Source organism: Poecilia formosa, unplaced genomic scaffold, assembly GCF_000485575.1.
Source record: "Poecilia formosa unplaced genomic scaffold, Poecilia_formosa-5.1.2 Scaffold9, whole genome shotgun sequence".
In the NCBI taxonomy this organism is placed as follows: Eukaryota; Metazoa; Chordata; class Actinopteri; order Cyprinodontiformes; family Poeciliidae; genus Poecilia; species Poecilia formosa.
The window spans coordinates 682,110-709,131 of record NW_006799948.1 but is presented as its reverse complement, the minus strand read 5'-3'; the positions used below and the strand labels follow the sequence as shown (position 1 = coordinate 709,131).

The 27,022-nt window shown below is 38.5% G+C and overlaps 2 protein-coding genes across 5 annotated transcripts; both read left to right on the top strand.

The window, feature by feature from the left end:
• Positions 1-3,403: 3,403 nt before the first annotated feature.
• On the top strand, positions 3,404-10,555 carry slco1d1 (solute carrier organic anion transporter family, member 1D1). Its single transcript, XM_007577658.2, has 15 exons — positions 3,404-3,572; positions 3,889-3,998; positions 5,166-5,307; positions 5,394-5,526; positions 5,996-6,120; positions 6,218-6,364; positions 6,593-6,691; positions 7,090-7,353; positions 7,440-7,604; positions 7,876-8,071; positions 8,167-8,332; positions 8,499-8,683; positions 9,095-9,159; positions 9,235-9,352; positions 9,453-10,555. Exons 2-15 carry the CDS (start codon positions 3,948-3,950, stop codon positions 9,664-9,666), a joined length of 2,070 nt encoding a protein of 689 aa, XP_007577720.1. The 5' UTR covers positions 3,404-3,572; positions 3,889-3,947; the 3' UTR covers positions 9,667-10,555.
• A 3,006-nt stretch (positions 10,556-13,561) lies between these two features.
• Positions 13,562-24,168, top strand: slco1e1 (solute carrier organic anion transporter family, member 1E1). Of its 4 annotated transcripts, none has more exons than XM_016663546.1 (17): positions 13,562-14,328; positions 14,518-14,611; positions 15,321-15,454; positions 16,562-16,703; positions 16,789-16,921; positions 17,030-17,157; positions 18,015-18,161; positions 18,237-18,335; positions 19,181-19,414; positions 19,543-19,707; positions 20,146-20,341; positions 20,441-20,606; positions 20,700-20,884; positions 21,753-21,817; positions 21,893-22,010; positions 22,104-22,333; positions 23,740-24,168. In XM_016663546.1, exons 3-17 carry the CDS (start codon positions 15,356-15,358, stop codon positions 23,763-23,765), a joined length of 2,133 nt encoding a protein of 710 aa, XP_016519032.1. In that variant the 5' UTR covers positions 13,562-14,328; positions 14,518-14,611; positions 15,321-15,355; the 3' UTR covers positions 23,766-24,168. The 4 variants fall into 4 exon arrangements, with proteins under 4 accessions (XP_016519032.1, XP_016519036.1, XP_016519042.1 ...); XM_016663550.1 differs by having other exon boundaries at positions 22,104-22,347; positions 23,754-24,168; XM_016663556.1 differs by lacking the exon at positions 22,104-22,333 and having other exon boundaries at positions 13,563-14,328; positions 23,510-24,168.
• The last annotated feature ends 2,854 nt before the right edge of the window (positions 24,169-27,022 follow it).

The following is a 27,022-nucleotide window of genomic DNA, read 5'->3' as shown; positions in this document are numbered from 1 at the left end:
GACATGCTTAATTTCATTGTGTCCACAGTGCAGTGCAATAAACTTCCTCATGAAGTTTAAACTATAAAATATATTGTTTTATTTTTTTTCTTCAATAAGGTAATTAACTGGACTAAACCTTATTTTAATATGCAATTGAATCTGTTGAAACAATTTTTCTTATTTGATATTTTCTTCATATTATACATGTCCCAGTACTAACTTTCCATCTTGTTAGGATGTTTCCTTTTTGCCTTCAAAAAGTCTAAAATTTCATAAAAACCATTTAATGGAAGTGACATCAATTGGTTTTGAAGTAAATTCAACCATGGAAAACAAGGAAAGTTTCAACTGTCACTATCTCTGTACTTTTTTTAATCTTAAATATATGAAACCTGTATGAGTCAACCTTAAAGTTCCACACTGTTAAGATAGATTGTGGAAAATGTTTATTCAGTAGAATTTAAAAAACATTATATTAGATTTAGTCATTAAAGGTTTGTTATTATGTTGAAGGTTAACTAGATAAATGTTGACCCCATAAAGAGCTACAAGTAGATTAGTTAGAAAAGTTTCATCCTGTTAGGTTCATGAACCAAACAGGGTGAAAAGTTATCATTTTAAGTAAAATAAAAAATTTCAGATGATGGAATAGAGTTGCAGAATAGTCTGAGTTATTATCAGATGAACTGAAGACCAATAAATGCACATATTGGTATAAGGTATTGTCCACTATTTTAGTTAATTAGTAATATCAGAAATTGTGGAGTACGCACTATTTAGATCAATATTATACAGGCCAGAAATGGAATCAGAATTAGATTTAGAATAACTACAAACTTGAAAACCAGAAATACTTAACAGGATCAGTCACTGCTTAGTTTATATTACTTTTAACCCAGAAAAGGATTTAGAAAAAACATAGAATTGTGGAGTACTCACTTTAACCCAGAAAAGGAATTAGATCAGTCACTCTTTAGCTTATTTTATCAGAAACTGTAGAGTACTCACTATTTAGAAATTGTATTAGATACTTAGCAACCCTGAACAGGAGCACTTAGTTTACATACTTCAGAACAACATTAGATTACTTTTCTTTCCTCTTTTTTTCTTTCCTTTGGTTTGTTATTTTGTTTGTATTTCATTTTAACTCATGTAAAGCACTTTGAATTGCCTTGTTGCTGAAAATGTGCTATATAAATAAAATTACATTATATTGCATAAGCTTTTTTAAAATTAGAAATATTTTCTATGCTGTCAGTAATAATGAGTAAAAAAAACATTTTTTTAAACACAGACATAAATGACCCATAACTACATGTTACAATTTCAAAAATAAAACATATTATACAGTAAAAGGGACACACTCTTTTAAGAAAAAGTATTTTTTTTCTACATTTACATGTTTAACTATGGTCTATATGTGAATGTTCCTAACAGGGTGGAACACATTCAGAGACAATGGTGGAAAAAACACCTGTAATTATTAATTTATCCAATTATTATTAATTTGTTATTGTTAAACATGTCAGTGTTGTAACACAATATTCAAAACTTAAAACATTTTTTTTTTTTTTTTTCAAAACTCCTGAAGCTGAAATGTTGCCACAAAAAAGAATCACCCTCGACTGGCAACTCTACTAGTGTGCAACTATTAACAAACAAAAAAAATTAATGCCTGTCAGAGCGATCTGAATGTCAATTTTAATTTGTTCAGTCAGTAAAATCAGGAGAACAGCCAATGTAAAATAAATAAATAAATAAAGGAACTGAAAAAAACAATATATGTAAAACATGCAACTTCTTTCAAATGGTTCTGAAAGTGCAATTAGGAATTCTAAATATAATTTAAAATAATAAAGCACATGTGTCAAACTCAAGGCCCGTGGGCCACATGTCCCTCCCTTTCACAGCTGCACCATTCTTCATGTCTGGATCAACTCCAGAACTCGAGCAATGAAAATCTCCGCACTCTGAACTCACACAAATAATCAATCAATCACATTTTATTTGTATAGCACATTTCAGCAGCAAGGCATTTCAAAGTGCTTTACATAATTAAAATAAAACAGCATGTGAGAAAGAGATTTAAAAAACATAATTAAAACATAAACAGTGAGAAAGAAACAGTGAGAAAGAGAAAGACATTTTGAAAAAGATTTTAAAAAAAAGATAAAAACATTAAAACCCGCACCCCTTTGAGGACTTCAGTTAAATGTCGTTTAACAAGAACCTGCACTGGTTACATAAGAGTCTGTCCTGGATGTTGCCGTTAAGACTATTCTGGAGCGCAAAATGCCTTCCACACTTTTCAGATTTTCATTTCTAAAACATTTTTGAAAAGCGGATTCTCGTCAATCTTCTTCACAAACATGCACGACTTTATCTTGATGTAATGTGACAAAATGTGAAAGTGAAATCAACACTTAATAGCCTAAATAAACTTTTATGATAGCATCAAAAGCAATGCTAACAACGACTCCAACTATTTCCTGCATCTGGAGGCAATAAACTTGCTCACAATGTCAATTAAAAAATTCAACGAGCACTAAAGGGTTAGCTGATATCAGGTTTTTTTAAACAAATCTGGAACAAACTTCCAGAAAACCACAAAACGGCCAAAAAAGGAAAAAAACAAACAAACACCTGTTTAGATTTGCCGTTGATTAAAGTGGAACATCCACCAAACTATTTGTTTGATGATTTTGATTACCTTCCAAAAAAGAATAATTGTAATGAATGTTTTCTTCTTGGTCTAGCACATATTTTGGAAATAGATGTGGCGATTATTTTTTAAATAAAAAAATAATTTTTGACGTCATGGCAGTTTGACAAAAAATAAATATTTATTTCATGTTTCATAACTGATGACTGTAATGTTTTTAAGATGTAAAACACGTTGAAGTGCCTTGTTGCTGATGAACTTGACTTCAAAAAGTTTGGATTATTTTATTGAAACTAGGTAGAGTTAAGGCTCTAACCTGTAGAGGAGTTCAAAGTTCAAGCTGCACATTAATGACCAACACCTCCTCTCAACACTAATCTGCAGACCACAAAACAGAACCGTAGATCTGCACAACCACGTTTTCCGTGTTTATTTTCAGTTATTGCATTTTATCCAGCATCGCTGTCATCACGGGCTTGCATTGCACGTTTGTGTTTCTGCACAGCGGCTCCACAAACCCTGGCCAACTCAGCGGCACGCTCGCTGCTGCTGGCTGTTTGTTGTGCGTTCAAAAGGATGGCTACTTGGGAGGCCTATGATGTTTCACCGAGAAGGATGTGCACAACTGTGACTGTCTGCCTGTGTTTGCACTCGGAGGACCTCTGAACCCTTCGCCTGCTGCTCGGACCGGGATTGGACGAGCCGCTCAGTCGCAGTTCTGTTTGAGCCTGGGGCTCGTGTCAGCGTTGCATGAGGACTGGGTGGCTTTTTGTTGACATGATCAACAAGACCAACATGAGTGCCCGAGTTACTGATTACATGTGATTTTATAATTTGGAGATAAGACTTGGGCTTTAAACACTGATTCCTGCCAGTTAGGACAAGCCATCCAGCTGGGATCCTTTATACTGGGACGTCACTCCTTCAGGTAAATACTCCAACAGTTAGTTTTCTTCATCTTTTTTCCCACCTCTATCTCTTCATTAGGATGTGCAGCGCAGTATAGATTTAGTTGCAACAATAATCAAAACCATAAAAGTTTGAAAAGACAAATTGTTAAGACAATGTCAGTGGCATTGGGGGAAAGAAAAGCTAAACCAATTAAGGTGTTTTTGTCCTAAAAAAAAAAAAGTTTCAATATTTTCTTTAATGAGGAAATAAAATAGTTTTATGTCTATTAAACAAAATAATCAAATTAGCAAAAGCTTGCTTGCAGCTAACATTTTGTACTTGTAACTTTGCAGGGCTATTGGGATTGTTTTGTTCCTGCTTTTCTCTCTCCAGTTGAACAGGAAACGGCATCATGAGCGTGGAGTCCAAAAAAACACGCGAGGCCTGTTGCTCCAAGCTCAAGGTCAGTGGAGTCCTACCTTTTGCCTGTATTACCACATATTGGACTTTAAAGTAGTAAAAAGGTCAAGTCTTAACCAAATCCAAGGCCTATGAAAGAATAATTTACCTGCAATTTAGTAATGCGTTACATCTATTCGAGTGGAACTCATAAAATGCATATTAATCATTGTTTTTGTAAGAAACAAGGGGCTGATTTTTAAGATTTGTACTGTACTCTAGTGGTGATTTTCATTTGTACCAGACAAGAGTAACTAGTAGCAGTATTTTTCAAAATGTTATTAGAGTACATGACATGTACTAATTTGTGTGTACACAATATATTGCAACGTAAGTAATAATAGTCTGGCCTAAAATATTGGACATTATTTTCCAAAGGAAAACAATTTGATTTCCTTTTAGAAAACCAATTCGCTGTGGTTGCCGGTAACAGCTTACCCAACCTTTACCGGCATGTTAAAAGGTGGTAATCATCTGAAATTTTTCTGTAAATTTTCATAAATTATTCCCGATGCCAGGACTAAAGCAAATTGAGGCCATGGTCTGAGCTAATAAAAAAAGAAAAAAGAAAAACAAGGAGATAGTTTTGTAAACAAATCATAAATCTCCTTCTATTACTTCATCAGATTGCCTTAGGCTAAATCTGCACATTCGGTTTGGGGTTAAGTGAAAACAAGCCTAAATTTTTCTGTATATTACAGAGTGATCTAACATGAAATCTTTTTCTTACGCTACAGGTGTTACAAACTTTGTGTTTTCAAGTAATATACACTCACCACCTTTAGTCACATAAAGAAAAAGCTTTGTACACCAAAAACATTTTTTATTGGTACTGAAAAGAGGTGCTAGCGTTCTTTGAAGATGTCAGATTTATTGAGATTTGTCCTCCTATATTCAATCAATCGATCCACGTCTATTTGTATCAGTCAGAAGGCAGTTAAAGGTGGTTTACATCATAGAGGTGCCATTGTTGCACATCAAAAATGTTGATAGACGTTTAATCTATAATGTTTCAAATGCAACTCTAAACAGGTGGGATTTTAATCTGGAGTTAAAGACACTCGGTGCATTTTGGATTTTAGATATGTGAACTAATTGTTGCGCGTCGTCTGAGATTGTCCAGTGTGTTTAAAGGCAACATAGCTTAGCAACTTTTTATATTATTTTGCAGCTGTTCCTTGTCTCTTTGGCATTTGTGTACTTTGCCAAAGCTTTTGGCGGCGCTTACATGAAGAGCTCCATCACCCAGATCGAGAGACGCTTTGACATCCCCAGCTCTCTGATTGGGGTCATAGATGGCAGCTTTGAAATGGGTTTGTGAAGTTAAGATGTTCTGGATTCTAAAATAGTGGAGCTACTCCTTTAATTAATAGTTTTCTGCATTTATTTTTCATCACAGGAAACTTGCTGGTAATTGCCTTTGTGAGCTACTTTGGTGCAAAGCTCCATCGTCCCAGGCTGATTGGTATCGGCTGCTTGGTCATGGCCACCGGATCCTTCATTGTTGCACTGCCGCACTTCCTACAGGGCCCGTTAGTATAAAACTCATTTGTAAACTCATTTACAAGATGTAAGATGTAAAAGCTTACATCTTTTCAAAAATAATCTGTATGTTTCACAAATAGCTTGTCAAAGAACAGTATTACATTTTAACCAGTAATAAATCACTTTTATAAGTACAATCAGTGATATAAGCTGCTTACAGACACGTTGCACCGTGACGTCACAATTTAAAAAATATACCAAGGCAGAGGAAAGTAGCTCAGCTATGCTAGCTTGACTTTGACAATCTTAACATTTAGACGTGCTGTGGAATTCAGTGTGTTTCAGTTTATTAAAAAAAAAAAAGGCGACTCACATACCATCTCTCTGACAACTCATCAGCAGAGCAAGTGTTTAAATTAGCTAATCAATTTAAATATTACAACAAAAAAGAAAAGGAGTATTCATATATTTCCAAATCTTGTACAGAATATGTGACATTACTCTTATTTTTTCTAGGTATAAATATGAGACCAGTATGTCACACAACACTCAGGTCAACACCACTGAAAACATCCTGCCATGTTTGTCTAACCACAGCCTGAATGAGAAGGATGGAATCCCCGATGTAGAAGCCATGAAAGGTAGCTGGTATTTTGTTTTGAAATTCACCTCCATGCACTTTAGCGTTGATCCGAAATCTGCCAGAAAGAGTTTAATTGCCGGTCGTCTTCTCCCCAGCTTGTGAAAAGGCAGTTGGCTCTTCCATGTGGATCTACGTTTTCCTGGGAAACATGCTGCGTGGAATTGGAGAGACTCCGATCATGCCTTTGGGAATATCCTATCTGGATGACTTTTCCAAACACGAGAACACTCCTTTCTATTTGGGTTTGTTGTTGTTATTAGTTACAGAATGCTTTGGCTTAGCACTTTGCATAGGATCGGTATACGTTTTAGTACATCTTCATAGTCAACTCTCAGCTTCTTATCAGCCACCTTTATTTTTGATCAATTTATGTAAGAATTTCTTTTTTGGATGTCATCTGTGCTTAAACATAGAAGTGAAATATCCCACAAGAGGTAATCCATAACACCTTCTCCCATTTTCTCTTCTAGCCTGCATTCATACAACAGGAATATTAGGTCCTATGTTTGGGTTCATGCTGGGGTCCTTCCTCGCCAAGACCTACGTGGACATTGGATTTGTCAATTTAGGTATGGAACATCTCATTCTGAGAACAAAGGAGAAACTGGCTTACCATCAATCAAAAACATTCCTTTAAGTAATTCTATAGGATATAGGATCCACCTATGTAATTCAAACTATAGCTGCATATTTACTGACATATCATCATTAAGTACCTAAATGCTTCAGTGGAGAACAACTAATTCATATCCTGTTAATACAATGTTTTTAATGGCAACCATTTTGGATTTCAAGACTAGAGTTTTAAAGAAACCTACAACTTCCCAAGAAAGAATTTTCATCCATGGGATTGCTCCATTTATTCAGATTTTGCCTGGGAATTTGGAAATTCATCAGACAAAAAGGAACACGACATAAAAAAAAAGACGTTACAACCCCAACAATCATCCTTCCCCTTTTTCCCCAGACAGCATCACCATCAACTACAAGGACTCTCGCTGGGTGGGAGCCTGGTGGCTGGGCTTTATCTTGACTGGCACAGTGATTCTGCTGTCGAGCATCCCCTTCTTTTTCCTGCCCAAGTCTTTGCCGAAACAGGGGGAGGAGGAAGAAGGTGGCAACAAAAGTACAGAGCTAGCTTCTGGGCCAGAACAGGAGAGCTTCCTGCCAGATGAGACCCAAGATGGTGGAGAGAAAGAAAAGACTGTCACATTTAAGGAAATGGCTAAAGGTAACTAAGTGTTTTGGCTGTATGTCCAAAAAAAAAAAACACTAAGAGCTGAGGGTAATCTTATGTAATGCTTTTTTCTTTGCCAGATTTTGTTCCTTCACTGAAGAGACTCTTCAGGAACAGCATCTACACGATGATGATTCTCACCCACTTGGTTGCGGTCAACGGTTTCATTGGCATGATCACCTTCAAACCTAAATTCATGGAGCAGATCTACGGCCAGGCGGCATCCAAGGCCATTTTTCTCATAGGTACACCACTCACCCAATCCCCACTCACTCTTAACTTTCCTGCAATTGGAACAATGATGTTGTGAAAGGGAAGTGTGATTGTGTGTGATAACATCAACTCAAGAATGTAAGCACTTAATGACCCACTGTGAAATCTCTCTTTGTGCAAGTGTTTAGAAAATCTAGACGCTATATTTAGCATTTGATGACTGAGTGTCAACCCTTTGTTTTCCATCTTGGAAGTGTAAGGCCTTTCTGTCCTGAAAAACCATCTCTACATTTCACCACTAAGGCATCATGAACCTGCCCGCAGTCGCTCTGGGCATCATCACTGGTGGTTTTATACTGAAACGTTTCAACCTGGGTGTCGTTGGAGCAGCCAGAGTGTCCATCTCTGCATCTCTTGGAGCCTTTTCTTTGCTTACCCTGCAGGGCTTCTTCCACTGTGATAATGCAGAGGTGGCTGGTTTGACTGTTGCGTATCAAGGGTGAGGTTTTTTTTTTTCTTTTGATGATGAAATCTCTTGACTTCATTGGCAATAAATAATATTCTGACAAACACCACTTGTCTGCTTTGGTCCAGTTATCAACAGGTATCCTACAATTATTCCACACTTTTGTCCCCGTGCAACATGGGCTGTTCCTGCTCCATGAAGCACTGGGATCCTGTGTGCGCCTATAACGGCATGACGTATGCCTCCCCCTGCCTGGCTGGCTGTCAGACCTCCACTGGGACGGGAAAAGCAATGGTGAGCTTTTTTTTCCACCAACATGAAATCCATCCACACAGACAGCACAGAGTTAGAGATTTCTCTCTGAAAACTGAAAGTAGTAGATCTCCAAAATCTGTATCACCTGTATTCAGCTGAAGGCACAAGTTGTTCTACATTAGATCCTTGTGTTTTTGATCTTCAGGTGTTTCACAACTGTACCTGTGTTGGGGACTTCATGACTCCTGCTGCGAACATGTCTGCTGTGCTGGGCCAGTGTCCGAGGAAGAGCGATTGTGATTATAAATTTAAAATCTACATGGCTTTGACGGTGGTGGGAGCTTTCATTTCTGCCTGTGGGGGCACACCGGGATTTATTGTGTTACTCAGGTAAGATTCACTCAATTCCTCGAGGGCCAGAGTCCTGCAAGTTTTAGATGTATCCCTTGACCTACACACTTGAATTAACCAGTGAAACCGCCTCACTGGTATGCAGTCAAGTTTTATGAAGCTCAGCTAATGAGCTAATATTGGAGCCAGGTGTGCTGAAGCAGAATGACATCTAAAAGATGCTGGACTTAGGCAGTTGGACATAATGTTAATGCCAAATCAGTGATTCAATCATTAGTGACATCAATAAAACTTAAGTTAGGGCAATTACAAAATAAATGTAAATAGGTTTGTCTAACTTTGGCTATGTTTAATTCTTTTATCCTTACTTGCCCACAAGAAACAAACCTCCGTTTCTTAAATTTCACGGTTTTATTCTCTGACATAATCCATCGTGCTTCTTTGCATTAGATCCATCCAACCAGATCTGAAGTCTTTGGCCTTGGGTATGCAGACCCTGATTGTGAGAACTCTGGGTGAGTACTGCACCTGCAACAAGCACCAATTCTTAGTAACGACATACATTGATGACATTTGGCGTGACCTCCCAGGTGGGATACCTCCCCCGATATATTTCGGAGCACTGATCGATCGAACTTGTTTGAAATGGGGCACGAAGCAATGCGGAGGACGCGGCGCATGTAGGCTTTATGATTCCAACGCGTTTAGGTGAGAACAGATGTTGGCCTTGCAGGTTACGTCACAAATCACAGCAAATAAAATCCGGCACATGTGTAATCAATGTTTTTATAACACGCTTTACTTTCAGAATGACTTTCTTAGGCTTGGTAACTGGACTGTACTTCCTCACCAATGTGTTGTGGGGAATTCTCTACGTTAAAATCATCAAGAGACAGAAGAAGCTAGCTCTGAGGAACCAGGCCAAAGACAACAAAGTGGAGGGTAACACACAGAACAATGGACATGCAAACATAAGCATTTCTACGAACAAAGAAGAGGATAACAAGGAGAGTTCGATTTAACATATTACAAGACGGCCACATCATTGTGTAAAGAAGATGGACCCAAACTGGATCAAATGTGGTAAGGTACAGTTTCATCACTGTTTGGCCTTCTAGCAGCTCACCACTTTCTTCCTTCTATTTTTCTTTTTAGATATAAAAGTCAAAACTTGAGCAATTACCTTACATTAAAAAATATGTGATCTTTGTCCAAACAGTCAGTCAAAGTAGCTGGTTTGAAACTCAACTCACTTTTCATGGAGTTCAGTTTTAAATAGATGTATATAAAATACTAAAAACATTTTTAAAATGACACTTATTTTAAAAGTTTTACACACTGCTGAAGCTGAAAGACTCTTGATTCTTTCATGAGTCATTTTAATGTGTCTTTTTTCTTAATCACTGGAGGTCATTAGTCTTGGTACCGGTGTTTTACCTCACTTCCTGAAACCATTTTTACAAGCTTTTGCCATTGATAAGCAGTTAATCTTTATTTTATTTTAAAGTCAAGTAAAAATCCTGAAATGTGTCCCAACAATGCATTGTGTGTCAATGTAAATGTTATGTACTTCATTACAGTTTTTTGTTAAACAACTTAGTTTTAATTTGCAACAAGCTGCAGTCAAGATATCTTCTGAAATATAAATGTTGTAAAGTGAGTCACTGTTTGGATTGTGAACTGCAAGCCACTGGACTGAGTACTAAACTTGTTTTTGTAATTTACTTTCTTAATACTTTATTGCAACCATAACATCCAGTCACACAGCAATGACTTAATAATCACTGTTAATAATTTTGATTTATAAAGAATGTTAGATGCTTATTTAATATGTCATATATATTGCTTAAGGTTCTCTTCTTCCACTCTCTCTGTACAGCTGAATATACATTAAAGACAATAAGTTCATTAGTTGGTCTTAAATTATTATTATTATTATTAAAATATTGACTTCTAAGACTTTTTTTTTACTATATAAATGAACAATTTTTTAAACATATCCTGTCTTGTGAAAAATATAGAAGCTCACATTCACTTTCAGCCCTGAATGACAATGAATAAAAGAAATAAGTGAATAATCAGCTTTCACTATACCACATGCTGAAATAAACACATTTGACTGAAAATCAGCATAAAGATTTCCTGTTTGCAGGTCAGTTGGGATTACGAATATTATTTGTATTTGCAAAAAGCCATAAAGTTGACGGTGGTTTTATACCCGAACTGTGACGTAGACCTCAACTACAGTAGCACCCTCCAACCGATGGAGGGCAGCACTTGCACGATTTTACAAATATTGCAGAATTAAACAAATTCACACAAGAATGTTGATTTGAGGTTTAGGTAGTCTTTAATCATACATTTCTAAGTGTGTTTTTAAAAAATATATACATATATATTTAAAAAATATTTTCTTGTTACTTATTGTTGATTTCTGAGTCCAGTCTTCTCAAGGTTATTCCAAAAATACTTAAAAAAAATAAATAAATAAATCAGCTTTACCAGTTGTCCTAAAATATACAATGTTTTTTATGCTAGGTGGATTATTGGTAGAAAAGCTAAAAATAACTCCAGAATTATTCATACCTCAGATGTATTTAAACTATCAGAAAAGAGATTATCTCCAGGCTGAATCAAAATTCTTGGTTGAATAAAAAAAAAAATTACATCTAAATCTGTTAGGGGTATATGAACAACTCAAATGCACTTCATGAGAAATTTCTTTTAAATGGACTGAGTATTTGGAGGGCAGTTTTGCATCAGGTTTTAACAATTAGGTTGGTCTGGTTCAAGCAAATGTCTAAAAAAAGAAAAAAGTAAACAGTGTTGCAACCCAACCGGCTTCTGTGTCCTGGAATTTCCTCTCACCCCTCACACATTTGTTTTCCGGGCGTTTTGCCCTGATTTCCATGTTTTTACCAAAGGGGCAAAGTCTATTTCCAGGTAATGCATCATCTGAGCATTTTCCAAGTAAAGTTAACTGTAGCTCCATTCCTTTTTGCTGTTCTTGCTCTACCCACAGAAATCAACCTTGACCTTCTCTGTTTATTTTGTTCTTTCCAAATAGCCCTCCTCTTGCTTTCATTGGACCAGAAGCAGAGTTTGAACTTCAGCATGTTGTCACTGTGTGACACTCGGAAACTCAGAGATTTCAGGATGAACAATGACTGGATGTTCTAGTTTGAAACACATCAAAAGTACAGAAATGTAAAGGCTGAATGCATTTATTTTCACCTAAATAAAAAGTTTACCAGCAGGTGGTGCTCTACACACGCAGAAAAACGTTCTACTATGGTTTTAAGTAAGTCTGTCCAAGCTGAAAACAGTTCCTTGCAAAAGTATTAATCCCACTTGAAACTTTTCACAGTTTGTCATGTGATAAAACACAAATTTCTATGCATTTCATTATTTTTCTTTGTGAGTGACCGACACAAAATAGCATGTAATTTTGGAAGGAAGACAATGGCACACATTTTTACAAATAAATATCTGATAATTGCTGTTTGTCTCATTCACTCTGATACTCCTAAATAAAATAGTGCAGATTCTTTGTTGTTGTTGTTGTTGTTAGAGAGATGTGGAAGAGCAAAATCTGAAGGGTTTTGCCCATTTGCCTTATAAAAATAAATATTTTTAAAGTGTCCATTGAAGACATAGCAAAAAAAAAAAACAAAAAAAAAACGTCTGCAGCAATAAAAGCAGGATTTAGGTCTTCCTGGGTTTGGGATTGTCCTTGCAGAAGAATGCAAAAAGTGTGGCTATTTAAAGATGAATGCTTTGCATTTTAACGAGATTTCAATTTACCTGTAATCCTTCTGCTTCATTTCCATCTGCATCAACCACCTGTGCTTGGGGTTAATTTTTTACTGCCACAAAATCGGTTCAAGACACCTCGAGTCTGCGACAGACTGGCGACCTGTCCAGGATGTACCCTGCCTCTCGCCCGGAACGTTAGCTGGAGATAGGCACCAGCACCCCTCCCGACCCCACTGAGGGACAAGGGTGTTCAGAAAATGGATGGATGGATGGATGGACACCTCGAGTCAGCTGTAGTTGTCATACCAGGCCACTAGATGGCGCCGCGATTTTAGCAGGCGCCATTTAGCTTCCACCTCACTAGCTTCTACCTCATACCTGCTATCTCCGTCTCCCAAGAAGAAAGTGCTCAAGTAAATGTATCTCTTATATTAAAAGTTGTGTTAAACAGAACCGGTTGAGTAACACAAAAGAACACCGTGCTATCCGCCATTGTTTTTGTTATCTGCCCGTGCTGCGTAGTGCAAGGACGTGCGCTTTAGCAGAGTACTTCTCCTGCGGAGTGTTTCAGAAAAGTTTTACTCTGATACTTCAGAAAGTCACTGGTGTCGTGTAAACGACCCGCTGAAATTATGTTGCAGTTGATCTGAAGAGCGGCTCGGTGTAAACGGGTACAATGTTTAATATTAAAATTACAAGAATAAAGCTATTTCTGAGAGAAACTTTGTGTGCTGCAGGCACGCAAGGACAGCAAAGATGCAAAAGGTACTCTGGTCAGATAAGACCACAAACCAACAATTACCCAGATACAATGGCATAATAATGTAAAATTGACATGGTACTTCTTTCTGAACACACCACCATTGCAGCGAAACATGGTGGCGCCAGCATAATGCTATGGGGGTACTTCTGGTAAAAAGTGACTAACTGTTGAGGTGAGCAATACCTTCAGTTAGCTTGGTAGAGATTTGCTCCTAAACACCTAAAGCTGTATTTGAAACAAAAGCTGGCTGTGCTAATCATACACTAAGGGAGGATGAACTCAGTCCAGTAGATTGAAGTTTGTGTTCGGAACCAGGCAAAATATTCAAGGGATATTAATACTTCTGCAAGGCTACATGAAGGCACTTCTTATCTTCAGATGATAAATCTGCAACGAGCAGAAACATTTCTACTGTAATTTAGCCTGAGCTTGCATTCCGGAGCGAGTCAACCCAATGTTGGATACACTTTCTGCTCAGCTTAGAGTCAGCAAGCTTACGGCACAAAGTGGAACTACTTCCTGTACAGTTTGTGTGCAGGAATTTCAGGGTTATGCTCAATAATCCTCGGCGTCTGTGAGAACAAAGCTGATCGTGTGTGTGACCATACAAGTTGTACCGGACTCACACAGCATTCCAGACACATTCATTTACAGAGGTGCACCGTTCCACCTTCGGGAGTCTCCGTCAACTCGGTGTCGCACTGAGCCTGGCATGCGTATCAGGTGTTTTTGCTTCTTTCTTTATCTGACCAGGCGTCGTAGAAAAGAAACAAAAGTTCTCCCAATTCTTTGTGATAGCAGCAAGAACATTTTTACCTCATTAAAAATCCAGAGACTTGTCCAAAACCTCTAATCTATGACCAACCCCCTGGCCCCCTCCGCCACCCTCTCACGCCTGAGCACCAAAGCCCCACATCCTTCTCTGCCCTCTTTGCTGTCCTCCTCCTGGACTGGTTGGCATGTGTATGGAATAAAAATGTGTCGGAGCTTTTGTTTTGCTGGTTCCAAGTAACGGCGCTGGACTGAGCCAGGAGAATAGGAGCTAGAGGGGAGAGCAGGGCTGTCTCCATTCAGTCGAAGAAGAGATACATGGGTGCTTAACGAGGAAGAGACGAGGAAGAAGAAGAAGAAGAAAGGGGAGCCTCCATTGCTAAAGATGCTCTAGGTATCATTTTGTTTGTTTTCTATATATGTATAACATAAAGAAAACCAAGACTTGTGGTCATAGATGAATAATTTATCAAAGGCATGCTGCCCTTTGGGGGGGCCTAATGGGGTCATGAAGAGACCAAAGATAAAGATTTTCTGTCAGAGATCCATCATTACAGTCCGTCTACCTGACAAATGATTGCAGGGTTGTCAGCAGCTCTTTCTTCCTGAAATGGACTGAGTCGAGCATCAGCTGACGCGAACTCACCTGAGACGACTGAGAAGGGGAGTCGACACAGGTACCGACCGCAGATGAATGTCTTATCAATTGGCTTTTTTTGTTTTGTTTTGTTTTAAGGATTTAATCGAGCTCCAGAGTAAAATGACAAACTCAACTGCAGCGATATTTAAAAAGAGGAACTTTCACAAGTTTTTATTTGTTGTAGATTTTCCTATAAGTCACACGGAGACAACATTTTCAGAAGCGGCAGACCGTGGTGTGAACACCTCACGAGAGCTGCAGTTCTGGAAATGCTCTCACCCAGTTTCCTTGTATTTATGTTAGTCGTCATAAGGTTTTGCATCACCACTGTACTTACACCCACCTTGCAACTCGAGGGTCTCAGGTTGCAGAGAAACCAAGTCCAACATACTTCAATCCAAATATAAAATACTCATTGTGAATATGTGATGGCTGCTGAATATGTGATGGGAAAGGCAGTTTTTTAAGTGCCTATCTCTCATAGGTCTGCACTGGTTATTAATTTATACAACAGAGACACATATTGTTCCAGACTTTATGAATTTATATTTGTACGTAAAAAGCTTAGGATATCTGCTTAAAAGTGTTGGCTGACACAACCTCCATCTAGATTCAGTCTTTTTTTTTTTATCTTTTCTGTTTCCTTGAACTAGTCCTTGTGGGATTTTTTTTATTTTTTATTTTTTAGTGGAATTGAAGTTATTCAAGGAATTTAATTAGTAATTTTCAAATCCTCTTTCCAACAGAGCACAGAGGAAGAAGGCAGACACAAAGTCAGGAGATGGAAGAGTCTTCGCAGGACGTCAGCCAGATGACCAGCCAGCAGGTTCTCTGTGACCCTGCTGAACGAAAAAGCAGAAAGCGCCTCTCCACTCTCAAGGTACTCAAGCTATTTGTAACCTGCACTTCTCAGATTTTTCTTTTCTATTTGTTTTCTTTCTAATTTTGGTATTCTTACAGCACATTCTTCTGGTGCTCTCAAGTGTAATTGCCTTTCGATAAAAAAAAAACAAAAAAAAACACACAAGTTAAAAGCCTAAAAAGCAGAATAATGGTGCAACTATTAGCAGTGGCCTCTTGTATCTTGAAGGCTCTGGGTTCACTGTTTGGCTCAGGATAAGTACTACCTTTTGCTCTCTAGTTGCCTCTTTGGGTGTTTCTGAAGACAAACAACTTTAGAGTTAATGGGTGAGTCTAAGTTGCACAATAATCAGAATAAGCTTTACTCGCCAGGTTTGCGCACACAAAACAAGGGATTTGATTTTGGTTCCACTTTGCTCCTAATAAAGACATTTAAAATATAAATGTATGAAAAGGGCAGATACAAAATTATTTTTTTTCCCTACATAACGTAGAACTGAAATGTTTCAGTCTGAATTGTTATTGTAACAAAAGTTGCAAAAACAAAAATCATATAACTCTATTCAAAACATGCAGTAAAGTTAAATCTGCAAGGAGGCAGCTAACAAGTAGCACACAGCGCTAACAGAAGCAGAAGGCTCAATGCTACTGTCAGACCAATGGCCTGGATGTCATTGGTCTGACAGTATTCGTGCCTAAAATAAACTTTGCTCTCATTTTAGCGTTGTTTGGAGCTTACCACTTTGCTGTGTTGCTAAAATTAAGCAAAAAGGCAAAATGTTTAGTCCAAAGATAACATGGTCGGCTTTTCTCAGTCACAACAGTTTAACCCCCCCCCCAGATAATAATAATGATTGTTCCTTTTCAAGCTACTTCGGTTACACAAAATGTGACTGAAATGCACTCGTTCGTGAAAACACTTGCACTCAGAGGTAATAATACCTAAAGTCTTCTGCAGAATGAAAAACAGTTGGAAAATGAAACAGTCACATAATTTCAGACTAGAAGAACTGCCCTGGCTCAGATTAAATCTGGTTGAATTCTCTGATTTCCAGGTAGTGGACGGTAGAAGATAAAAGCAGGACAGCAGATCTCACCGTGTCTTCCTCTGTTTTGTGTTCCCCAGATATTCATCATAGCGCTCTCCTTCGCCTACTTCTCCAAGGCGCTGACAGGCACCTACATGAAGAGCTCCGTCACTCAGATAGAGAGACGCTTCGACCTCTCCAGCACGCACGTCGGCCTCATAGATGGCAGCTTTGAGATGGGTACTGCTTTACCCACGCAGCCCAGCAGTCTATCTGTTGACACTGCTGTCATTTTCTATTCCTTTTTGTCTTTCCCTGACGTTAGGTAACTTGCTGTTTCTCGCCGTGGTCAGCCATTTTGGGGCTCAGCTCCATCGGCCCAGACTCATCGCTGCCGGGTGTTTACTCATGGCCGTCGGCGCCCTTCTCACAGGCCTGACGCATTTCTTCATGGGATTGTAAGCGCCAATGGAAACCTTTACACTCAGAAAAACAACAACAACATCTGAAAGACAGATTAGAATTATTTTCAATATTTGATATTGTTTTGTGGCTTAACTTCACAGCTATAAGTATGACACAGTTATTCAGGTTCTCCAGAGCAGTAATGTGAGCATTCCAGCATGTGTGGATCCTCTGAAGACTGTCGACATGCCAGAAATTCAGATCGAGCCTTCTGTGGAAGACAACAAAGGTATCAGCAGTTTATCCTGTGATCTAATGGTCAAAACAATTTTCTGACCAACTGACACATAGAGTCCACCTTTAACTTCATATGTGTAACAACAACAGTGTTTTCTTATTGTGTGCAAATGGTTATAGAATAAAGAGTAAAAATGTTGTACTGTAAGAGCAAAATTGCAACCTAAGTAATGTAAAATTAAAAAAAAAGAAATAGCCCAGTCCAGAGGAAAGACAGACTGTTAGTGAGAAATACAAATACATGTGGTTTTAATATAAACGTGAATAAATAAATAAACCAGTCATTTTATTTCATTATCTTAACATGTTCTGAAAATAACATTTGCTCTATTGTAGTAAGAAGACACAAAACCAAAACTTGCACAAATAAATAAATAAATCAACAAGCAAACAAAAACATTACATGGAACTCTTTTTACAAAGTAAGAACAAATTGTTTTTGGTTCCCAAAAATAAGCTACATTTCAGTAAACACAAATTTCACAGAAGACACTTGTAAATAAACATTTAAGAAAAGAACAACACAGAAAAGACTACATTGTATTTAAAAAAGCGAAGAAAAAAATATCCCACACTTGTATCTTTATGTTTGCAATGTTTTCTCAAATCTATGTCTACCTCTCTGGCTAGCTGGCTGGATGGCTAGCTAGCTAGCTTTTTCTTTCTTTCTTTCTTTCTTTCTTTCTTTCTTTCTTTCTTTCTTTCTTTCTTTCTTCTTTCTGTCCGTCCGTCTATCTTTTTCTTATCCAGCTGGCTAGCAAGCTAGCAGGCTAGCTACCTCAAAGCTGTACAGTTCTTATTGGTATCTTCACTCTATCCCTATATGTTGTTCATGGTTGTGTTGATCAGGCTGTGAGAGAGAGTCCAGCTCCCACATGTGGATATATGTGTTCCTTGGGAACGCTTTGCGCGGGATTGGAGAAACTCCCGTCACTCCCCTGGGCATCTCGTACATCGACGACTTCGCTAAAGCGGAAAACTCTCCTTTCTACATCGGTAAATGATAAAATGAGTCGTGAAGCTGAACTTTGTGGTTTTAACGGCAGACTTATTCTCTTCATATTTTGGCAGCTTGTCTCCAGACTATTACTCTCCTGGGTCCAATGTTTGGATTTCTCCTGGGTTCCTATTGTGCTAAACTTTACGTTGACGTTGGATATGTTGATATGGGTAAGTATGACAGTATTTTTCCTGAACATGTTCTGGTGATCAATATGGGAATTTGTAACAAAATTATTTAAGATGTTGCTGCTAATCTTGTGAAAGGCTTGGATTAATAATATATGACATGCATTAGTCATGTTTTCTGACTGATTATTATAGTAAACCAAAGGTAACTCCTGTACCCCTCCCCCCTTCAATTTCAGATTAAAATTAGTCTTTTAAACCTTTTTGGCAGCAATTACACTCTTTGTGACAAAGCGGACACAGGGGACTTGCTGTGTTCTGAGCTTCATTTAGACCGAGCCTGCTGTTTGTAGGGCAAAAGGTTTGACACACTTGCACCAAAACAGGTAGCACACTTGTCAGTGAAGGTTAGTGAGAACTTTTTTGAGTGCCCTTGGGGAGATTCTTGACTCGTTTCCCCCAATCAATTATTTATTTCCCACAATAAAATGAAGTTAAGTGGCAAGTTCCAGCACTTATTCCCATCTCTGAAAGTCAAAGCGAAACAAAATCTGCTCCTTCATGTGGTTACCAGGGTTACTATGCAGTCTGGAAAAGCATAAAAAAGTATGGGATTTATTTTCAGTATTTTTCCATTCCATATTTCTTCCTGGTTAGGAAGAAATAAAAAACTAAAATTTGTTTTGGAGACTTTTGTCCCTGTTTTACTGTCTAAAATGTGTCATTTTTTCCATTCTGCCCTTTTCACTTTCTTTAATTCTTTCCCCCCTCTCTTTCTTGTAGACATATTTTATCCTCTTGTCTTTTCTTCCATTCTGTTTCTGTCTTTTAATCTCTTAGCTCTTGTTGATGCCCTCAGATGCAAACTGTTTCCTTTGTCGGTGCAGAAAGCGTCACCATCACTCCAAAAGATTCCCGCTGGGTGGGTGCCTGGTGGCTGGGCTTCCTGATATCCTCTTCCCTGCTGCTGGTCTCCAGTATCCCTTTTTGGTTCCTGCCACGCTCGCTTCCCAAACAAGGGGATGAAACGGACACACCCACTCCTCCCTCTCTAACCCTCGATGGGGCAGAGAGTGCACAGAGCAGCAACCAAACCATCAAGCTGACCGAAATCGCAAAAGGTTGCAGCAGAAATGTTATTCATCTGGAAATGTAGCTCTTTTAGTAACATGTTAAGAGGTTTTAGTAACCTCTTAACATGTAGCTCTTTTAGTAACCTCTTGTATTTTTCCTCCATGCCCTTCAAAAGGGTTCCTTCCGTCACTGAAACGTCTCTTGGGGACCCCTACTTACTTCCTGTTTCTTTGTGCGGCCATTCTGAAGTTTAACTCATTTATAGGCCTGTTGACTTTCAAAGCCAAATACATGGAGCAGCAGTTTGGACAGTCAGCATCCAGAGCAAACTTCCTCATAGGTAAATCACACAGAATCACCTGCTAATAAACTACAGAAAGTTGGTTGATATGATGGTTGTTAAATTGGAAAAATTGAGAAAAGATTTACTAAGTAAAAAATGCTTTGGAATAGTTAAATCAAATACCAATTAGACCATTTGAACAATGAGTATCAGTGCTGAATATAATAGCCACCCTTGCGAAAAGTAGTTTTAGTGAAGTATTCATCTTACAAAATTTAAATTCACAGTTTTTGCTGTACTTGATTCCAACACAGCAAGTTCCCCCAAACATCCTTTGTATTTATAGTCTTATATTTCATTCATGGTGGCATTAAAAAGGTCTTACAAAGTCGTATATCTGACTTGCTGAAACCTACACATACACTGTGATATATATGGTCTCCCATGTGGCTCTCTTCTCCAGTAAACATTGTTTGTTGTGTTTTTTCCTCTCAGGAGTGCTGAACCTACCCGCAGTAGCCGTGGGAATCTTTTTGGGGGGGCTCCTGATGAGGAGGTACAAGCTGAGTGTGGTGTCAGGAGCCCAGCTTTCTTTTGCCACTTCTTTCATGGGGTACCTTCTCTTACTACTGCAGTTTGGCACCAAGTGTGACAACAGGCCAGTGGCTGGCCTCACTGTATCGTACAATGGGTCAGCATCAAGACAAAATCCGTCCCAAAAATATAACCTCGTTCATTCAGTTTGTCCACTCTACATATCTTCTCCACCTTCTTCACTTTGTGCCTTCAGGACACAGAGTGTATCATACAATGGGGAGATGCTCTTCTCAGACTGTAACAGAGACTGCTCTTGCTCACCAAATGAGTGGGACCCTGTCTGTTCGGACAGCGGCATCACCTACGTCTCGCCATGCATGGCAGGCTGCCTCAACTCAAGCGGACGCGGCAAAAACACAGTAGGGAAGCAAATTTCGCTGAAAGTGTCATTGAAACACTTCAGTTCTGCTTGAGTATCAGCAGAACCAACGTACTGACGACCTCCTTTGCAGGTTTTTCACAACTGCAGCTGTGCCTCCACCTCTTATCCGCCTGGCAGCTCCACGTCAGCGAGGCTGGGTCAGTGCCCTCACGCTAAGGACTGCACCCGCAGCTTCACCTCCTACATGGCTGTTTCTGTTCTCAGCTCCTTCATCAACTCTCTGGGAGCCACACCCGGCTACATGGTCATCATACGGTCTGGGCAAAATTATTCTCTTAGAAATTAATAGAAAATAACAATGTGTATTTGTCTTACGTTGTTGTTATGCAGTAAGGTGCAAAAGACTTGAAACTGGGTCAGAAAGTCACCCTACTGCAGGGAAAGTATCCAAGTTAAGGATTTAAAACAGTGGAGGAGGCGTAAAAAGCTATTAGCATGTTTAATGTGTGCAGTCTATAAATGTAGGAATCTGTCTGACTCTCAAGCTGCACACAAAACGATCTGCCCCAAAGCGTAACACCGTCTTCCTACAGCTTGAATGATAAACAACGGATCAGTGCTAATTAGAAGCATAGTGCAGCTGTGAGGAGAGAGGATGTGGCAGGCTGAGGGAGAGAGGAGTAAGAAAACAGGAGGAGTAATGAAACCAGTAAAACACACATTTACAAGTTATGAATAACTAACTAACACAAGAAATGAACAATAAACGTGATCCGACGACTAAAAATAACGAAGAACAGTCTGAAGTAAGAAAGAAACTAAGACTGATCTAAATCAAAACAAGAAAAGAGAAAACAATGAATAACTAAGGCCTGACAGCAAATCATCGCAAATACAGACCCATGGAAAAACTAAAACAAGCCAAGGGCTTTATTATATTATATCACAAATAGTGACATTTTAACAAGTGTGTGTGACTTTCAAAAACTGTGGCATTTGATTGTTTAGTATACAGAAGCAATTATGTGACCTAAACAGAAACTTTGTTTTCTCATCACTATATTTTGAAAATACACAACGTTGAGTTTCAGTCTCCAGTTTTATTGTTCCTAACTGTAAATATTACTGGTGTAGAGTTTGTCCTCACTGCTTTCTTTTTGTTGTTTTTTTTATTTCAACGTAGCTGCATCACACCAGACCTCAAATCCCTCGCGTTGGGTATTCAGACTTTGGTAACCAGGACTCTTGGTAAGCGTCATTGTTTCACTTGTATATATATCGCATGAGATTCCTTTTATGTAATATCTGTGCTACACTTTGTAGGTGGAATTCCAGCGCCTGTGTATTTTGGAGCTCTGATAGACTCTACTTGCCTGAAGTGGTCTATCAAGAAGTGCGGGGGAAAAGGGGCGTGCCGCATTTACGACTCAAATATGTACAGGTAACACATCAGCTAGCACAAACAAAAGTGGTTCTCCCGACATATTTATATTAGTAATCTAACCTTTTGTTTGTTTATTGTCTCTGATGAAAGAATCATTTTCCTTGGTCTGATTACTTGCCTCAGTGGCACTTCCTATTTCTTCATGATTGCCGTCATCGTCCTCCTGAAGCGACAGTTTTGGAAAGCAGATCGGGACATAGAGCTGCAGCAACGCAAAGCGTCAAAGGAAAGTGGAATTATGGCTCAGCTGGAGACCCAGGAGAAGAGCGGTGCTGGGTCCACAAGTCCCAAACTGTCTTCTGACAAAACAGACTCTACAGGAGTTGGGAAAGACTTGGAAGGATGAGGGGAAATAATCAGAACAGANACAAATCAACTTTTAAAGTATGACTTGTTAAATGGAGTAAAAACATATCCATCCATTGGGAAGTCATAAGTTATCTGTGATTATTCAAGATTTTTGTTTCAGTTTCACTAGCCAAACCCACTGATTCTACTGCTAGACATGTCTGGAAAGAGTCGGGAAGTTATTTCCAGGTTTGGGGGTCAAAGTGAGAACCATTATCCACAAATGGTAATAACATGGCCAATTTATCAAAATTACTCTATGCATTAATGACGCACTCAGAAGGTAGCACAATAAGCCAAAACAACATCTAAGGCCCACCAGGCCTCACCTGCTACAGTAAAGGTTAATTTATTCCTTTGAATGTTTTAATGATTAGAAATGTAGTAAATCATATATTTGAAAAGCTAAGGTTAAAACATTATGTTTACTGCGTTAAGCTCCGCCAGCGGTGCACGCTGGTGATATAAACAAGCGGCTCTAACGAGTCAGTGGAGGCACCAAGCATATCTTTTGAAAAGAGTGTATGATGTTTTAATTCGATCTGTATTGGACTATGGATGTATTGTTTATAAGTCAGCTGCAAATTTCTTTATTAGATTTAGACAGAATCCAAGCTAAAGCGCTTAGGATATGTTGTGGTGCTTTTAGAACCTCTCCAATTCCTACTCTTCAGGTGATTACCGGAGAAATGCCACTGGACTTAAGGCGGATGAAACTGTCAGCAAAGTATTGGTTAAATTTACAAGGGCATGAGGAAAATCAGTCTACCGCACAGGTATTCAGAGAATGTTGGGAATATGGTCATAACGTTAGGAGTTTTGGATGGGAAGGGAATGTCTATGTAGATCATTTGGGGATAAATAATATAGCATGCTGTAAAACTGTAATTAAATCTGAAATTGCTCCATGGTTATTTGAAATGCCAATAGTAAATTTAGAAACAAACAAACAAACAAACAAACAGAAAAGTCCTGTGGAGGTTTTTATCCAATTATTCAGCAGTATTTAGAAATAATGTATGAAAACATGACACAAATATATACAGATGCATCAAAAGAGGAAAATTGTAAAACAGGAGTAGCAGTATATATTCCTAAACAAAAAAAGATTAGTAATCTAACCTTCTGTTTATTGTCTCTGATGAAAGAATCATTTTCCTTGGTCTGATTACTTGCCTAAGCGGCACTTCCTATTTCTTCATGATTGCCGTCATCGTCCTCCTGAAGCGACAGTTTTGGAAAGCAGACCGGGACATAAAGCTGCAGCAACGCAAAGCGTCAAAGGAAAGTGGAATTATGGTTCAGCTGGAGACCCAGGAGAAGAGCGGTGCTGGGTCCACAAGTCCCAAACTGTCTTCTGACAAAACAGACTCTACAGGAGTTGGGAAAGACTTGGAAGGATGAGGGGAAATAATCAGAACAGAGCAACTCTTTGCAAATAATAATCTATTTTTCATAAATATATATGACAGGATCCTGACAGAGACTTCAGGTGAGTTGTTTTTCTTTCTCATAGATGATCAGAGAATGTTATCAACAAAACCTCTGGTCTATAAAAGATCATTATTTCCTAAGACATGCAATAAAGCAGGCAATTCATGTTAGTCTTTTCTTGCTAGGTCTGTTTACCTCCATATTGGTTATCATGTAATGCAGTTCGTTTAACTACTACAGGTTGGCCAGCAATTTAATACACTGACCTTTTTGTACATGTACTTCTCTGCCATGTTGAAAGCAAAAATGATTGTTTAGTCAAACCTCTAGTTTAAAAATGCTCTTTTTGTAATGAATAAACCCTTCAGTAAGAGATTTTGTCTGGGTTTTTTTTTTCAGATCTTCTCTACATTTGTTTTTGACTCCAAAACGTTGACTTTGTTCTTAAGCACTTTGTAACCACTTGTTGTCCATCTGGATGACCAATCTGTGCCCAAGCTTTTACTTCCTGGTTAACGTCTTTAGATGTTGCTTCCACATTTCCATATAATGTTCTTATAAAGAGGCCATCTGTTTAATGAGGAGTACCAGCTCCTCCTGCAGCAGTATGCTGGTTGGACATTCCCACCATTTGTGTATATTTGTGTATAATTGTTTGAAAGGATGAATGCAGCACTTTCAATCATCTGGACATTGTCCCCAAGGATGAACCAGACTTGCAGCTGTCTTTTGACTTTCCTATTGTTGCAAACAATAAAGCAATGTGTTTTACATTATGTAACGTATGTAAAGAAAATCTCACAATTTTTTTTGTTATATCTACTGTCCTATGAAGGTTCTAAGAACTCCCACATGATGTTCAAACAAAACAGCAAAAACATCTTGATTGACTAAAGAGTTGCTCATTTCCACGCTATTAATTTTGATCTCCGTTTGTATTCCCAGAGCAGTTTGGTTGACGCTGTTTATTTGTGTTGATGCGTCATGCGCTGGGTGGACCTATAAAGAGATGCATGCACCTTACGTGGGCACATGCTCTCTCTCTTGCAACACCTTCCCCCCAGAAACATCTATAGGAATGGGGATGTTTGGACATAATCCACCGCAAACACTGTCAACACTGCAGATTAGATCCGCTCAATTATTATTAGAGACCACACGTCATTAAATCTGTGGGTGCAGGGTGCAGGTTTACCAATCATCTCCTGGCGACTTTTGATCTCAATCATGTTCAACACCAAAGGCAGGAACAAACCATGCTGGACATTTATGTTGCAGCTTATGAGGGCTGGTGTTTGGATTCAATCCAAACGTGAGCAAAGTTGCAATAAAAAATCCTTCACTTTGTTTTCTTGAAGAAGAAATTTTTCTACTTGCTGGGAAAAATCTGCCTCCTTCGCGTTCCTGAGTGATCAGTGGGTCAGGATGACATTTTTCCTCCATTCCTCTGACAAGGAAAAAATGTAGACTGGCTGAGTTGTAGGCAGTGGTCAAATATTAATTACAGTTGTGTTTTCATAGGACCGCGATCAATTAAACATCGGTGTCCAGTGAGATTTGTCATGAAGTGTAGAAGTTGGTGAGGATGGATCGTGGGAGGACCCAGATTATAGTGAATAAATGATGGTTTAATGAAGAAATACAAACAATAATTCAGGCAGCACAGGCCAGTAGAGGCAAAGAGCTCAAACGCTGGTAGCAACTGGTACAACTAACAAAACAGGAAACTAGACTTCTGACAATGACACAACAGAAATGACAAGGACCTGACAGAGAACAAGAGACACAGGTGGGTATAAATACACAGGGAAGGTAAACAAGGGAAAAGAGGGAGAACTGGGAACAATCAGGGGTAGACGAGACAACACAGGAACTAAACTGACACACAGAAAACCAAATCCCCACAAGATTAAAGTAAATCTAGGTAATCTGTGTTTTAGTCTACATGCAAACTGTATGTGAAATTAATATTTTTTCCTGGTTTCCTTTTAACTTTTATGAGTCTTGTGCAAATTTTGGGAGCTGAATCGAAAAGAACTCTTTTAGGAACACTATATTGCTGTTTAAGGTAAAATGTAGTTGTGAGGAAGCAGAGATGCACTCAGAAATTGGCTGGTTGTAGCAGCACTGTTTTTAATCAGGAAACAGTGCTAGCAAGTCATACTAACAACTTTCCTTGGTGTGGAAGTTGCTATTGAGAGCACTCAACTCGAGGTAAGCTATTTTCAGGATCAGTGAAACATGAAGGAAGATTCAAGAAGTTTTTCAGAGAAACTCAAAGAGAGACATTTGCTGTTCAGCTAATCTGACAGGTGCTGGCCTTTCACCCCTTTGCTATTTTGCACATTTTTAATCTAAAAGGAGACATTAAGATGTACATTTTTGACCCAAATCCCAAACATGTTGTCAAACTGATGAAAACCAAACTGAGCAACTTCACAGGGAGGCTGAATATATAACAACAAACTTTTGAGCTTTCAGTCCTTTTCCTGTTAAGAAAGTTGCTGAAGTTTTAAAATGCTAACGTAAAATTTGAGATCATAAAGTTAAGGTAAATGTATACACTGAATCAGAAATGCAAACTTGACTTCTCACAATTAATAGCAGCAAAACAAAGTTTTATTGCAACTCGTCTCTCTCACACACAGTGTGACATCACCTCTCCAAGCAATAGATATAATTAATGACCACTCATCGCTCAGAAAAGTAGGAAAAATATCTTGAATGCTGTTAATTGTATTGGTGTGAAGAGAAATTGAAATAGTTTAAAATCTATATTAAATCAAAAACTAATACAACTAAGACTAGAAAGCCTTTTAATTCAGGGTTAGAAAGAAATTTTAAACCAGACACCAACATCAGCATCATCAGCCAGTGGCGATGTCCTGCCATGTCTCCAATCCCTTCTGACTGGACATCCCTAAAAGCCAATAGATAACCTGTTGTGGCCCAGTTGACAGAACCTGCCTGTGTCACCCTCTAACATAATATCGCCCTGGGCAGAGATCCATATCACCAACGTCAAAAATTGCCACAAGGGCCAATATTAAGTCAGATTAGTCATTGGTCGGCAGGAGCGCGGTAGGGCGAAAAGTTATGACAATTCTAAGGCCCATTGACAGGTGGCCCTCCACAAAAAAACAAACAAAAAACAATAAATAAATAAGTAAATAAATAAACAAACACATTTACAGAAATTAAAAAAAATCGGGGACCTGTTAATTACT

What these genes read in the sequence shown, in the direction of transcription:
- slco1d1 (XM_007577658.2), top strand. Translation starts at nt 3,948, where the DNA reads ATGAGCGTGGAGTCCAAAAAAACACGCGAGGCCTGTTGCTCCAAGCTC. An exon ending in GGATTTATTGTGTTACTCAG is followed by an intron (nt 8,684 to 9,094) that starts GTAAGATTCACT and finishes TCTTTGCATTAG; the next exon opens with ATCCATCCAACCAGATCTGA. An exon ending in TATGATTCCAACGCGTTTAG is followed by an intron (nt 9,353 to 9,452) that starts GTGAGAACAGAT and finishes CTTTACTTTCAG; the next exon opens with AATGACTTTCTTAGGCTTGG.
- slco1e1 (XM_016663546.1), top strand. Translation starts at nt 15,356, where the DNA reads ATGGAAGAGTCTTCGCAGGACGTCAGCCAGATGACCAGCCAGCAGGTT. An exon ending in AGCGCCTCTCCACTCTCAAG is followed by an intron (nt 15,455 to 16,561) that starts GTACTCAAGCTA and finishes TGTGTTCCCCAG; the next exon opens with ATATTCATCATAGCGCTCTC. An exon ending in CTCACTGTATCGTACAATGG is followed by an intron (nt 20,342 to 20,440) that starts GTCAGCATCAAG and finishes TTGTGCCTTCAG; the next exon opens with GACACAGAGTGTATCATACA.